This window comes from Coregonus lavaretus, assembly GCF_964263955.1.
Source record: "Coregonus lavaretus genome assembly, contig: HAP1_SCAFFOLD_3589, whole genome shotgun sequence".
Classification (NCBI taxonomy): domain Eukaryota; kingdom Metazoa; phylum Chordata; class Actinopteri; order Salmoniformes; family Salmonidae; genus Coregonus; species Coregonus lavaretus.
In genome coordinates this window covers 1-13,910 of record NW_028160073.1, presented here as the reverse complement: position 1 = coordinate 13,910, position 13,910 = coordinate 1, and the positions used below count along the sequence as shown (strand labels likewise).

Here is a 13,910-nt window from a genome sequence, read left to right as displayed (position 1 = left end):
GTCCTACTTATGTTAGCCTACTGTCTCGACAGACAATCCTACTTATGTTAGCCTACTGTCTCGACACACAAAGAACTGCGTTTGGTCTAACTTTGTGTACAAGCAGCAGCAGAGTCATGGAGTGACTGACCGCTGAGCGGCAGCTGAAGGGAGATAGGCTAGTGGATCACGTATATCCAGAAATCTACGGATTTATTTTTTTGCAAAAGCAAGTCGGGTTCCAGAAAATCCGGAAGTGCAGCCACTCCGATAGAGAGAATAAACTCTCCAGAAACCAGTGGCTCTCAAGCCACACGGCAGGCCAGAGCATAGAAATGGGATGAAAAGAACCAACATCCCCATTCCAAGTCAACGTTCCGTGATGGGGTGGACCGGCGGCCATATTGATTGCACTGCCAGATGGCAGCGGTCTGAGGGGCTTCTCCCCATTCTAGTTCTTCTACTTCTATGAGCCAGAGTCTCCTCAGCTTTTGTTTGGCTAGATGTACCTGTACTGTGGGCCCAGTCAGTGCTCTGGTAACATGGATATAGTTACACTATAGCCTAAAATCCAGACCTGTTCTGTGCCAATATTCCACTCCTTGTACTCCGTATCAAAAGCCAAACATGTTGGGGATATGACACAGAGTACAAGGAGTGGAATGTTAGCACAAACAGACTGGTACCCAGGCTAGAGGAATGTTAGCACAAACAGACTGGTAGCTAGGCTAGAGGAATGCTAGCACAAACAGACTGGTAGCTAGGCTAGAGGAATGTTAGCACAAACAGACTGGTACCCAGGCTAGAGGAATGTTAGCACAAACAGACTGGTAGCTAGGCTAGAGGAATGTTAGCACAAACAGACTGGTAGCCAGGCTAGAGGAATGTTAGCACAAACAGACTGGTAGCTAGGCTAGAGGAATGTTAGCACAAACAGACTGGTACCCAGGTTAGAGGAATGTTAGCACAAACAGACTGGTACCCAGGTTAGAGGAATGTTAGCACAAACAGACTGGTACCCAGGTTAGAGGAATGTTAGCACAAACAGACTGGTAGCTAGGCTAGAGGAATGTTAGCACAAACAGACTGGTTGCTAGGTTAGAGGAATGTTAGCACAAACAGACTGGTTGCTAGGCTAGAGGAATGTTAGCACAAACAGACTGGTTGCTAGGCTAGAGGAATGCTAGCACAAACAGAATGGTTGCTAGGTTAGAGGAATGTTAGCACAAACAGACTGGTAGCTAGGCTAGAGGAATGTTAGCACAAACAGACTGGTAGCTAGGCTAGAGGAATGTTAGCACAAACAGACTGGTAGCTAGGTTAGAGGAATGTTAGCACAAACAGACTGGTAGCTAGGCTAGAGGAATGTTAGCACAAACAGACTGGTAGCTAGGTTAGAGGAATGTTAGCACAAACAGACTGGTTGCTAGGCTAGAGGAATGTTAGCACAAACAGACTGGTAGCTAGGTTAGAGGAATGTTAGCACAAACAGACTGGTTGCTAGGCTAGAGGAATGTTAGCACAAACAGACTGGTAGCTAGGCTAGAGGAATGTTAGCACAAACAGACTGGTACCCAGGTTAGAGGAATGTTAGCACAAACAGACTGGTTGCTAGGCTAGAGGAATGTTGGCACAAACAGACTGGTACCCAGGCTAGAGGAATGTTAGCACAAACAGACTGGTAGCTAGGCTAGAGGAATGTTAGCACAAACAGACTGGTAGCTAGGCTAGAGGAATGTTAGCACAAACAGACTGGTACCCAGGCTAGAGGAATGTTAGCACAAACAGACTGGTTGCTAGGCTAGAGGAATGTTAGCACAAACAGACTGGTAGCTAGGCTAGAGGAATGTTAGCACAAACAGACTGGTAGCTAGGCTAGAGGAATGTTAGCACAAACAGACTGGTAGCTAGGCTAGAGGAATGTTAGCACAAACAGACTGGTACCCAGGCTAGAGGAATGTTAGCACAAACAGACTGGTAGCTAGGCTAGAGGAATGTTGGCACAAACAGACTGGTACCCAGGTTAGAGGAATGTTAGCACAAACAGACTGGTTGCTAGGCTAGAGGAATGCTAGCACAAACAGACTGGTTGCTAGGCTAGAGGAATGTTGGCACAAACAAACAGACTGGTACCCAGGTTAGAGGAATGTTAGCACAAACAGACTGGTTGCTAGGCTAGAGGAATGTTAGCACAAACAGACTGGTTGCTAGGCTAGAGGAATGTTAGCACAAACAGACTGGTTGCTAGGCTAGAGGAATGCTAGCACAACAGGCTATATCCCGGCTCCATCACGGCCAGTCTACCTGCTACTCCAAAGGGTCTCCTCAGCCCAGAGGTCAGCTTCTTTGTGTTGTTGTCACGTAGCTCCATACGTCCAACTCTAACGATCTGACACACAAAGCTGATCTTCTCTCTCTTTAAATCCTCACTCCCAAGGTCCTGGGGAAAAAGAACGACAAATGGACTCAGCGGAGGTATTGGAGCAGAACCACCTATCTTCTTGTAGCCTACACAACTTCAGTTACACTGGGGGGGAAGACATATTTTATACTGAACAAAAATATTAAACATGCAACAATTTCAACAATTTTACTGAGTTACAGTTCATGTAAGGAAATCAGTCAATTGAAATAAATTCATTAGGCCCTAATCTATGGATTTCACATGACTGGGCAGGGGAGCAGCCATGGGTGGGCCTGGGAAGGCAGCCAATCAGAATTAGTTTTTCCCCCACAAAAGGGCGTTTTTACAGACAAAAATACTCCTCAGTTTCATCAGCTGCCCGGGCGGCTGGTCTCAAACGATCCCGCAGGTGAAGAAGCCGGATGTGGAGGTCCTGGGCTAGCGTGGTTAAATGTGGTCTGCGGTTGTGAGGCCGGTAAGACGTACTGTCAAATTCTCTAAAACGAAGTTGGAGGTGGCTTATGGTAGATAAATGAACATTCAAATCTCTGGCAACAGCTCTGGTGGACATTCTTGCAGTCAGCAAGCCAATTGCACGCTCCCTCAAAACGTGAGACATCTGTGGCATTGTGCTGTGTGACTAGTGTCCTTTTATTGTCCCCAGCACAAGGTGCACCTGTGTAATGATCATGCTGTTTAATCAGCTTCTTGATATGCCACAGCTGTCAGGTGGATGGATTTATCTTGCCAAAGGAGAAATGCTCACTAACAGGGGCGTAAACAAATTTGTGCACAAAATTTGAGAGAAATATGTTTTTTTGTGCGTATGGAACATTTCTGGGATCTTTTATTTCAGCGGCATGAAACATGGGACCAACACTTTACATGTTGAGTTTATATTTTTGTTCAGTATAGATAGAACAGTGTTTCTTAATTCTGGTCCTGGGGACCCAAAGGGCTGCACATTTTAGTTTTTGCCCTAGCACTACACACCTGATTCAAAATCATCAAAGCTCGATGAGTTGACCATTTGGATTGGCTGTGTAGTGCTAGGGGGAAAAGCAGACATGTGCCCCCCTCTGGGTCCCCAGGACCAGGATGAAGAAACGCTGAGAAAGAGTAAAGCCTTGGAGCAACGCTGCCCAAGTGTTTCTTCAGACTACACAGAACACAGTGAAAGAGTGAGCGAGCGTTGCCTTGGAACAATCCTGACCACCACAGGAGGCTGCTGAGGGGAGGACGGCTCATACTAATGGCTGGAATGGAGTGAATGGAGCGGCATCAAGCACATGGAAACCATGGAAACCATCTGTTTGATACCGTTCCATTTATTCGGTTCCAGACATTACTATGAGTATGTCCTCCCCAATTAAAAGGTGCCACCAGCCGCCTGTGCTGCCCAGGAGCACATTTACATTTTGACTTCTTGTACACAATTCTAGTTAGTTACATTGGCACTCTGTGTCATTGGTACTCTGTGTCATTGCGATGAGGCCAATAAGGACATAATCTGGTATCAAATTTGTCTGGTTTTAGCTTCTCGTCAAGGCTGATCTGTTTATTAGGCTGCAGCAGTAACACCATCACCACCAGGCTGATCTGTTTACTAGGCTGCAGCAGTAACACCACCACCACCAGGCTGATCTGTTTACTAGGCTGCAGCAGTAACACAACCACCACCAGGCTGATCTGTTTACTAGGCTGCAGCAGTAACACCACCACCACCAGGCTGATCTGTTTACTAGGCTGCAGCAGTAACACCACCACCACCAGGCTGATCTGTTTCCTAGGCTGCAGCAGTAACACCACCACCAGGCTGATCTGTTTACTAGGCTGCAGCAGTAACACCATCACCACCAGGCTGATCTGTTTATTAGGCTGCAGCAGTAACACCATCACCACCAGGCTGATCTGTTTACTAGGCTGCAGCAGTAACACCATCACCAGGCTGATCTGTTTACTAGGCTGCAGCAGTAACACCATCACCACCAGGCTGATCTGTTTATTAGGCTGCAGCAGTAACACCATCACCACCAGGCTGATCTGTTTATTAGGCTGCAGCAGTAACACCACCACCACCAGGCTGATCTGTTTACTAGGCTGCAGCAGTAACACCACCACCAGGCTGATCTGTTTACTAGGCTGCAGCAGTAACACCACCACCAGGCTGATCTGTTTACTAAGCTGCAGCAGTAACACCACCACCACCAGGCTGATCTGTTTACTAGGCTGCAGCAGTAACACCATCACCACCAGGCTGATCTGTTTACTAGGCTGCAGCAGTAACACCATCACCACCAGGCTGATCTGTTTACTAGGCTGCAGCAGTAACACCACCACCACCAGGCTGATCTGTTTACTAGGCTGCAGCAGTAACACCATCACCACCAGGCTGATCTGTTTATTAGGCTGCAGCAGTAACACCATCACCACCAGGCTGATCTGTTTACTAGGCTGCAGCAGTAACACCATCACCACCAGGCTGATCTGTTTACTAGGCTGCAGCAGTAACACCACCACCACCAGGCTGATCTGTTTACTAGGCTGCAGCAGTAACACCACCACCACCAGGCTGATCTGTTTACTAGGCTGCAGCAGTAACAACATCACCACCAGGCTGATCTGTTTACTAGGCTGCAGCAGTAACACCACCACCACCAGGCTGATCTGTTTACTAGGCTGCAGCAGTAACACCATCACCACCAGGCTGATCTGTTTACTAGGCTGCAGCAGTAACACCACCACCACCAGGCTGATCTGTTTACTAGGCTGCAGCAGTAACACCACCACCACCAGGCTGATCTGTTTCCTAGGCTGCAGCAGTAACACCATCACCACCAGGCTGATCTGTTTCCTAGGCTGCAGCAGTAACACCATCACCACCAGGCTGATCTGTTTACTAGGCTGCAGCAGTAACACCATCACCACCAGGCTGATCTGTTTATTAGGCTGCAGCAGTAACACCACCACCACCAGGCTGATCTGTTTACTAGGCTGCAGCAGTAACACCACCACCACCAGGCTGATCTGTTTACTAGGCTGCAGCAGTAACACCACCACCACCAGGCTGATCTGTTTACTAGGCTGCAGCAGTAACACCACCACCACCAGGCTGATCTGTTTACTAGGCTGCAGCAGTAACACCACCACCACCAGGCTGATCTGTTTATTAGGCTGCAGCAGTAACACCACCACCAGGCTGATCTGTTTACTAGGCTGCAGCAGTAACACCATCACCACCAGGCTGATCTGTTTCCTAGGCTGCAGCAGTAACACCATCACCACCAGGCTGATCTGTTTACTAGGCTGCAGCAGTAACACCATCACCACCAGGCTGATCTGTTTATTAGGCTGCAGCAGTAACACCACCACCACCAGGCTGATCTGTTTACTAGGCTGCAGCAGTAACACCACCACCACCAGGCTGATCTGTTTACTAGGCTGCAGCAGTAACACCACCACCACCAGGCTGATCTGTTTACTAGGCTGCAGCAGTAACACCATCACCACCAGGCTGATCTGTTTATTATGCTGCAGCAGTAACACCATCACCACCAGGCTGATCTGTTTATTAGGCTGCAGCAGTAACACCACCACCACCAGGCTGATCTGTTTACTAGGCTGCAGCAGTAACACCACCACCACCAGGCTGATCTGTTTATTAGGCTGCAGCAGTAACACCATCACCACCAGGCTGATCTGTTTATTAGGCTGCAGCAGTAACACCACCACCACCAGGCTGATCTGTTTATTATGCTGCAGCAGTAACACCACCAGGCTGATCTGTTTACTAGGCTGCAGCAGTAACACCATCACCACCAGGCTGATCTGTTTACTAGGCTGCAGCAGTAACACCACCACCACCAGGCTGATCTAATTACTAGGCTGCAGCAGTAACACCACCACCACCAGGCTGATCTGTTTATTAGGCTGCAGCAGTAACACCACCACCACCAGGCTGATCTGTTTATTAGGCTGCAGCAGTAACACCATCACCACCAGGCTGATCTGTTTATTAGGCTGCAGCAGTAACACCACCACCACCAGGCTGATCTGTTTATTATGCTGCAGCAGTAACACCATCACCACCAGGCTGATCTGTTTATTAGGCTGCAGCAGTAACACCACCACCACCAGGCTGATCTGTTTATTATGCTGCAGCAGTAACACCATCACCACCAGGCTGATCTGTTTATTAGGCTGCAGCAGTAACACCACCACCACCAGGCTGATCTGTTTACTAGGCTGCAGCAGTAACACCACCACCACCAGGCTGATCTGTTTATTAGGCTGCAGCAGTAACACCACCACCACCAGGCTGATCTGTTTACTAGGCTGCAGCAGTAACACCATCACCACCAGGCTGATCTGTTTACTAGGCTGCAGCAGTAACACCACCACCACCAGGCTGATCTGTTTACTAGGCTGCAGGAGTAACACCAATGACAACGAGCCAGGTAGGGCTGAGTGAACAATTCATCAGAACCTTTTCAAGGGAGGCTAAACTTTTGTTAAGGCGGCAGTTTTTGCCCGCAAATTGCTTTAACTCCCTATTTAATTGACTCCATGGTTCATTTCCTGCTGTGGCCAGTGTAGCGAGCGGCGCAGCAAGTAGCAGGCATCAGCTAGCTTGTCGTACGTAGGCGCCTGGTAACCTGGCTGACCTTGGCCAGCCATTAGTAGAGAGGTGACTTTCGACAAACAAGCCGGGTCGCTCTGGGTCCTGGTCTTTATCTTTCAGAGCCGGGGAGCTTAACAAACACCGGCCCCTCAAACAGGGGGGCACACACACACACACACACACACACACACACACACACACACACACACACACACACACACACACACACACACACACACTCACACACTCACACACTCACACACTCACACACTCACACACTCACACACTCACACACTCACACACTCACACACACACACACACACACACACACACACTCACACACCACGGGCTCCGACATCCCTCATGACAGGGCTGGGTTTACAAATCATGCAGCAGCTGCAGCCAACACTCCCATTACAGCCACACACTCTACATATACTTACGGTGAAGACTGATCTCAGGTTATGGAGTTGATCTATATCTTTGACCAGGCCTTGACTGGACCATCGCACCAGGTAATTCTCACTAGGAGGGGAAGAGAGGGAACAAATCAAAGAGGGTACCAAAACGAACCTTTTAAACTTTACAATCTGTCAGCACAAATTAACTCTCTACTTTCTTCATGAAGAAATTACAATCAACTGACTAATGTCGTACACAGATTAGATGCTTCTTAAACAGTATTTGATGCTGTAATCCTGGAACGATAGAATCCCCTGGCAGCAGGCAGCAGGGTCTGTTCTGTCACGGTCCTGGCTTTGGACTCATACCTAGGAGTATACTATTCCCATGATTCAGAGGTTTTCCAGAAATTCCAGATGAGAGGATTCCCGGAATAATGAGCAAATAAGCAGGGAGCCAATCCTCCAACTGGGATTTCAGGAAAACCTGGGAAGTGTAGGAAAGTTTCCAGAACTCTTGCGACCCTTGGCTTACCTGATAAACTTTAACCCTCAGAGGGTCATAGAGGAACATATCTGATGACCTTTAACCTTAAAAAGGAAGAAACCACCCAAAACCACTAAATCCTATAATTTACAGTGTTAAATAAGAACAACAGTTTTAGTGAACAAATGTTTCAATTTGTCGTTTTAATAAGGTTGGTATAGCAACGTGTGAAAATCGTTGTGGAAATCTGTTGCAGCTCAAGTCGACTACAAAAACCCACAACGCAAATGCTCTCCCTATGCGCTCTGTGTACTGTACATGATGACCTTTAACCCTACGAGGTCATAGAGGTTACATACCTAATAAACTTCGACTCAACGGGGTCGTAGAGGGACATGAGCACCTCTGCATCTTCACCGATTTTACACACCACGTTCTTCAGGGTGACGAAGAGGGCGAAGGACGGGGTCTGGGCGAACTTGGCCTGCCTGCTCAGATCTACGTTCTGTTTCTGAGACTGCCCCGGGGAGAGGAGGAGGAGGAGGAGGAGAGGGAAAGAGGGAGGAAACAGAGATGTTGCATTTAATACAAGGGGTCCAGTACTCTTCACTAGCCTGGCTGTCATATCATCTGGCCACGGGCCTGTGAAGGTTAAAGGCCCAGTGCAGTCAAAAACATGATTTTGTGATTTATATACACTGAGTGTACAAAACATTAGGAGCAAAACATTTCCATGACATAGACTAACAGTGACTGGACTGTTATTTAACATCAGTCAGACCCATCTTCATTAGACTGGACAGTGACTGGACTGTTATTTAACATCAGTCAGACCCATCTTCATTAGACTGGACAGTGACTGGACTGTTATTTCCCATCAGTCAGACCCATCTTCATTAGACTGGACAGTGACTGGACTGTTATTTCCCATCAGTCAGACCCATCTTCATTAGACTGGACAGTGACTGGACTGTTATTTAACATCAGTCAGACCCATCTTCATTAGACTGGACTGTTATTTAACATCAGTCAGACCCATCTTCATTAAGCTGTCAGGTTGACACATTTGACACCGACAGACATGGCAGCTCTGCTTCTAGCTCCTAAGCAACTTTGCAGTGTTTTGTTTTTTGTGTGTGTTATTTCTTACACCAGAAAGTTTTTTGGGTTATTACATAGAGCCGAAAATAACTTTTGGATATCAGAGCGGCGGTAACTCACCAGCATTACGACCAGAAATACGACTTTCCCGAATTGGATCCTTTGTTCGTACCCCCCCAGGACAATACGAACAAATATGAAAATGTATGTACTCAATACTGTAAGTCGCTCCGGATAAGAGCATCTCCTAAATGACTAACATTGTGAAAAATGTAATTGAACTTATCCCAGAGGCTGCTCCAAGACGCCGCCGGCAAAGAAGAGGTATTCGGAGTGGACTTCTAGTCCGACTCAGGAGGCGTGCACACCATCCACCACTTCCGAGTATATTACTATATATAGTGTATTACTCGCTAATGTTCAGTCTCTGGACAATAAAGTAGACGAGCTCAGGGCGAGGATCTCTGTCCAGAGAGACATCAGGGACTGTAACATACTCTGTTTCACGGAATCACGGCTCTCTCCGGATATACTGTCCCCGTCCATACAGCCAGCTGGGTTCTCAGTACATCGAAGCAAAGACAGGAATAAAGAACACTCCGGAAAGAAGAAATGCGGTGGTGTATGTTTCATGATTAACTAATCATGGTGTGATTGTGATAACGTACAGGAACTCAAGTCCTTTTGTTCACCAGACCTAGAATACCTCAATCATTACCTCCCTTGAGAATTCTCTTCGGTTATAGTCACAGCCGTGTATATTTCCCCTTAAGCCGATACCCAGACAGCCTTCAAGGATCTACACTAGACTTTGTGCAAACTGGAAACCACATATCCTGAGGCCGCATTTATTGTAGCTGGGGATTTTAACAAAGAAAATTTGAGGAAAATGTATCAGAAGTTATACCAACACATTGCCTGTAGTACTCTGCCTTCAAAAATTCTCGACCATTGTTACTCTCCCTTCCGGGATGGCTACAAGGACCTCCCCCGCCCTCCCTTCAGCAAATCAGATTCATTCTGCTCCTCCCTTCCTATAGGCAGAAACTCAAACAGGAAGTACCTGTGCAAAGGTCTATTCAACGCTGGTCTGACCAATCGGAAATCCATGCTTCAAGATTGTTTTGATCACGCGGACTGGGATATGTTGACGTGTACACGGACACGGTGACTGAGTTCATCAGGAAGTGTATAGGGGATGTTGTTCCCACTGTGACTATTAAAACCTACCCTAACCGTGGATAGATGGCAGCATTCGCGCAAAACTGAAAGCGCGAACCACCGCATTTAACCACGGCAAGGTGACTGGAAATACAGTTGAATACAAACAGTGTAGTTATTCCTTCCGTAAGGCAATCAAACAGGCAAAACGTCAGTACAGAGACTAAGTGGAGTCACAATTAAACAGCTCAGACACAATAAGTATGTAGCAGGGTCTACAGACTATGACGGATTACAAAGGGAAAACCAGCCACGTCGCGGACACCAACGTCTTGTTCCCAGACAGGCTAAACACCTTCTTTGCCCGCTTTGAGGATAACACAGTGCCACCGACGCGACCCGCTCCAATGGACTATGGGCTCTCGTTCTCCGTGGCCGGCGTGAGTAAGACATTTAAGTGTGTTAACCCTCGCAAGGCTGCCGGCCCAGACAGCATTCCTAGCAGCATCCTCCAAGCATGCGCAGACCAGCTGGCTGGAGTGTTTACGGACATATTTAATCTCTCCCTATCCCAGTCTGCTGTCCCCACTTGCTTCAAGATGTCCACCATTGTTGCTGTACCCAAGAAAGCAAAGGTAACTGAACTAAATGACTATCGCCCTGTAGCACTCACTTCTGTCATCATGAAGTGCTTTGAGAGGCTAGTTAAGGATCATATCACCTCCACCTTACCTGACACCCTAGACCCACTTCAATTTGCATACCACCCCAATAGATCCACAGACGATGCAATCGTCATCGCATTGCACACTGCCCTTTCCCATCTGGACAAGAGGAATACCTATGTAGGAATGCTGTTCATTGACTATAGCTCAGCATTCAACACCATAGTACCCTCCAAGCTCATCATTAAGCTCGGGCCCTGGGTCTGAACCCCGCCCAGTGCAACTGGGTCCTGGACTTTCTGACGGGCTGCCCCCAGGTGGTGAAGGTAGGAAACAACACCTCCACGTCGCTGATCCTCAACACTGGGGCCCCACAAGGGTTCGTGCTCAGCCCTCTCCTGTACTCCCTGTTCACCCATGACTGTGTGGCCACGCACGCCTCCAACTCAATCATCAAGTTTGCAGACGACACAACAGTAGTAGGCTTGATTACCAACAATGACGAGACCGCCTACAGGGAGGAGGTGAGGGCCCTGGCGGAGTGGTGCCAGGAACCTCTTCCTCAACGTCAACAAAACGAAACGATGGAGCGGATCGTGGACTTCAGGAGACAGCAGAGGGAACACGCCCCTATCCACATCGACGGGACCGCAGTGGAGAAGGTGGAAAGCTTCAAGTTCCTCGGCGTACACATCACTGACACTCTGAAATGGTCCACCCACACAGACAGTGTGGTGAAGAAATTGAGTTTGGCCCCTAAGACCATCACAAACTTTTACAGATGCACAATTCAGAGCATCCTGTTGGGCTGTATCACCGCCTGGTACGGCAACTGCACCACATCCCTGATTACCGTCCACCATCTGCTGAGAATGATCTGATGAGGTGTCTGCATGTTTGTGATAATGATTTTGAGAAGATGTCCTAGTTTTGCTTAAAATGAACAATGTCCTTAAAAAAATATGCCGGGGCATCTGAAAGTACGCATTAACATTCATGGTGATGACCTGAGAGAATGTTATATTGCTCCATGCATACGCAACTGCAGGGATGGAAAGGTCACATAAGATGACTCCACATAGCTGAAGGGCACACCAATTTAGAGTCACTTTATAGACTGAGTCCCAAATGGCACCATAATCCCTATAGGACCCTGGTCTATAGTAGTGCATTACATAGGGAATAGGGTGCCATTTGGGACACAGTTCAACACTGCCAAGTTGACATTCAGGGAGATGGTTGGGAGAGAGAGGAGAGGAGATGGTTGGGAGAGAGGTGAGATGGCTGGGAGAGAGGTGAGGAGGGGAGAGGGCGGGGAGAGAGGAGAGGTGGTGGTGGGGAGAGAGAGGAGAGGAGGTGGCGAGGAGAAAGAGGAGAGGTGGCGGGGGGAGAGAGAGGAGAGGAGGTGGAGGGGAGAAAGAGGAGGGGAGAGGAGAGGGCGGGGAGAGAGAGGTGAGGAGGGGAGAGGAGAGGGCGGGGAGAGAGAGGTGAGAAGGGGGGAGAGCAGGGAGGTGACAGGGATAGGAGAGGAGGTGGCGAGGAGGCGGCAGGGAGAGAGAGGAGAAGAGAGGAGGCGGCAGGGAGAGAGAGGAGGCGGCAGGGAGAGAGAGGAGAAGAGAGGAGGCGGCAGGGAGAGAGAGGAGAAGAGAGGAGGCGGCAGGGAGAGAGAGGAGGCGGCAGGGAGAGAGAGGAGGCGGCAGGGAGAGAGAGGAGGCGGCAGGGAGAGAGAGGAGAAGAGAGGAGGCGGCAGGGAGAGAGAGGAGGCGGCAGGGAGAGAGAGGAGAAGAGAGGAGGCGGCAGGGAGAGAGAGGAGAAGAGAGGAGGCGGCAGGGAGAGAGAGGAGGCGGCAGGGAGAGAGAGGAGGCGGCAGGGAGAGAGAGGAGAAGAGAGGAGGCGGCAGGGAGAGAGAGGAGGCGGCAGGGAGAGAGAGGAGAAGAGAGGAGACGGCAGGGAGAGAGAGGAGGCGGCAGGGAGAGAGAGGAGAAGAGAGGAGGCGGCAGGGAGAGAGAGGAGGCAGCAGGGAGAGAGAGGAGAAGAGAGGAGGCAGCAGGGAGAGAGAGGAGGCGGCAGGGAGAGAGAGGAGAAGAGAGGAGGCGGCAGGGAGAGAGAGGAGGCGGCAGGGAGAGAGAGGAGAGAGGAGGCGGCAGGGAGAGAGAGGAGAGAGGAGGCAGCAGGGAGAGAGAGGAGAGAGGAGGCGGCAGGGAGAGAGAGGAGGCGGCAGGGAGAGAGAGGAGAAGAGAGGAGGCGGCAGGTAGAGTGGCAAATGCTACTGTTTCTGTTCATGACGTGTCACATACAGGAGGTTAGAGGGGAAAGGCCTGAATAGTGTTAACATGTTCTAAAACATTATTTACACATCATCTCACACTGCTCTCTCTGCCAATCAGAGAATCTCATTCCACATCATCTCACACTGCTCTCTCTGCCAATCAGAGAATCTCATTCCACATCATCATCTCACACTGCTCTCTCTGCCAATCAGAGAATCTCATTCCACATCACCACCTCTCACTGGGGAGATGATATGACAAATGGGATTTCTTTTTTTTTGTATATTGTTGAAGTGATCTTCTGCTTGCTCTTTTGGGTCGAGGCCAAGTTACTGTAAAATAATTTTGTGACAACTGCTGATGTAAATAGGGGTTTATGAATAAATATGATTGATTGATTACTTGATTGATTAACTGACGGATTGATGGATGAATTGATTGATTTCTGAATCTCTGAAGTTTACCTTCTCCTCTTGGATCCTGTCCTCTATCTGTTTAGAGGCAGCTTCATGTGCTCTGAAGAGAGAGACGGTGCTGGTAGAGTCTGGGTCCAAGATGTTGCCATCTTTATCTCTCACCACTAGGTCTAGATCCAGGTACCTGTTATATAAAGAGAGAGAGAGAGAGAGAGAGAGAGAGAGAGAGAGAGAGAGAGAGAGAGAGAGAGAGAGAGGGGAGGGGGGGGAGAGAGAGAGAGGGGGCAGAGAGAGAGAGAGGGGCAGAGAGAGAGATAGAGAGAGAGAGAGAGGGGCAGAGAGAGAGAGAGAGAGAGAGAGAGAGGGGGCAGAGAGAGAGAGAGAGAGAGGGGGGGGGGAGAGAGA

General features: G+C 48.9%; 1 protein-coding gene across 1 annotated transcript in view; it reads right to left on the bottom strand.

Annotated features, from left to right (window-relative positions):
- Nucleotides 1–13,689, bottom strand: part of LOC311122203 (dedicator of cytokinesis protein 1-like) — a gene marked incomplete at both ends in the record, with an annotated part of 60,642 nt that extends 46,953 nt beyond the window's left edge. The window contains 4 exons of the mRNA XM_084196591.1: nucleotides 2,284–2,419; nucleotides 7,448–7,529; nucleotides 8,252–8,409; nucleotides 13,554–13,689. Coding sequence (XP_084052717.1) covers nucleotides 2,284–2,419; nucleotides 7,448–7,529; nucleotides 8,252–8,409; nucleotides 13,554–13,689 — 512 coding nt within the window. The remainder of the gene's footprint in view (nucleotides 1–2,283; nucleotides 2,420–7,447; nucleotides 7,530–8,251; nucleotides 8,410–13,553) is intronic.
- Nucleotides 13,690–13,910: the final 221 nt, after the last annotated feature.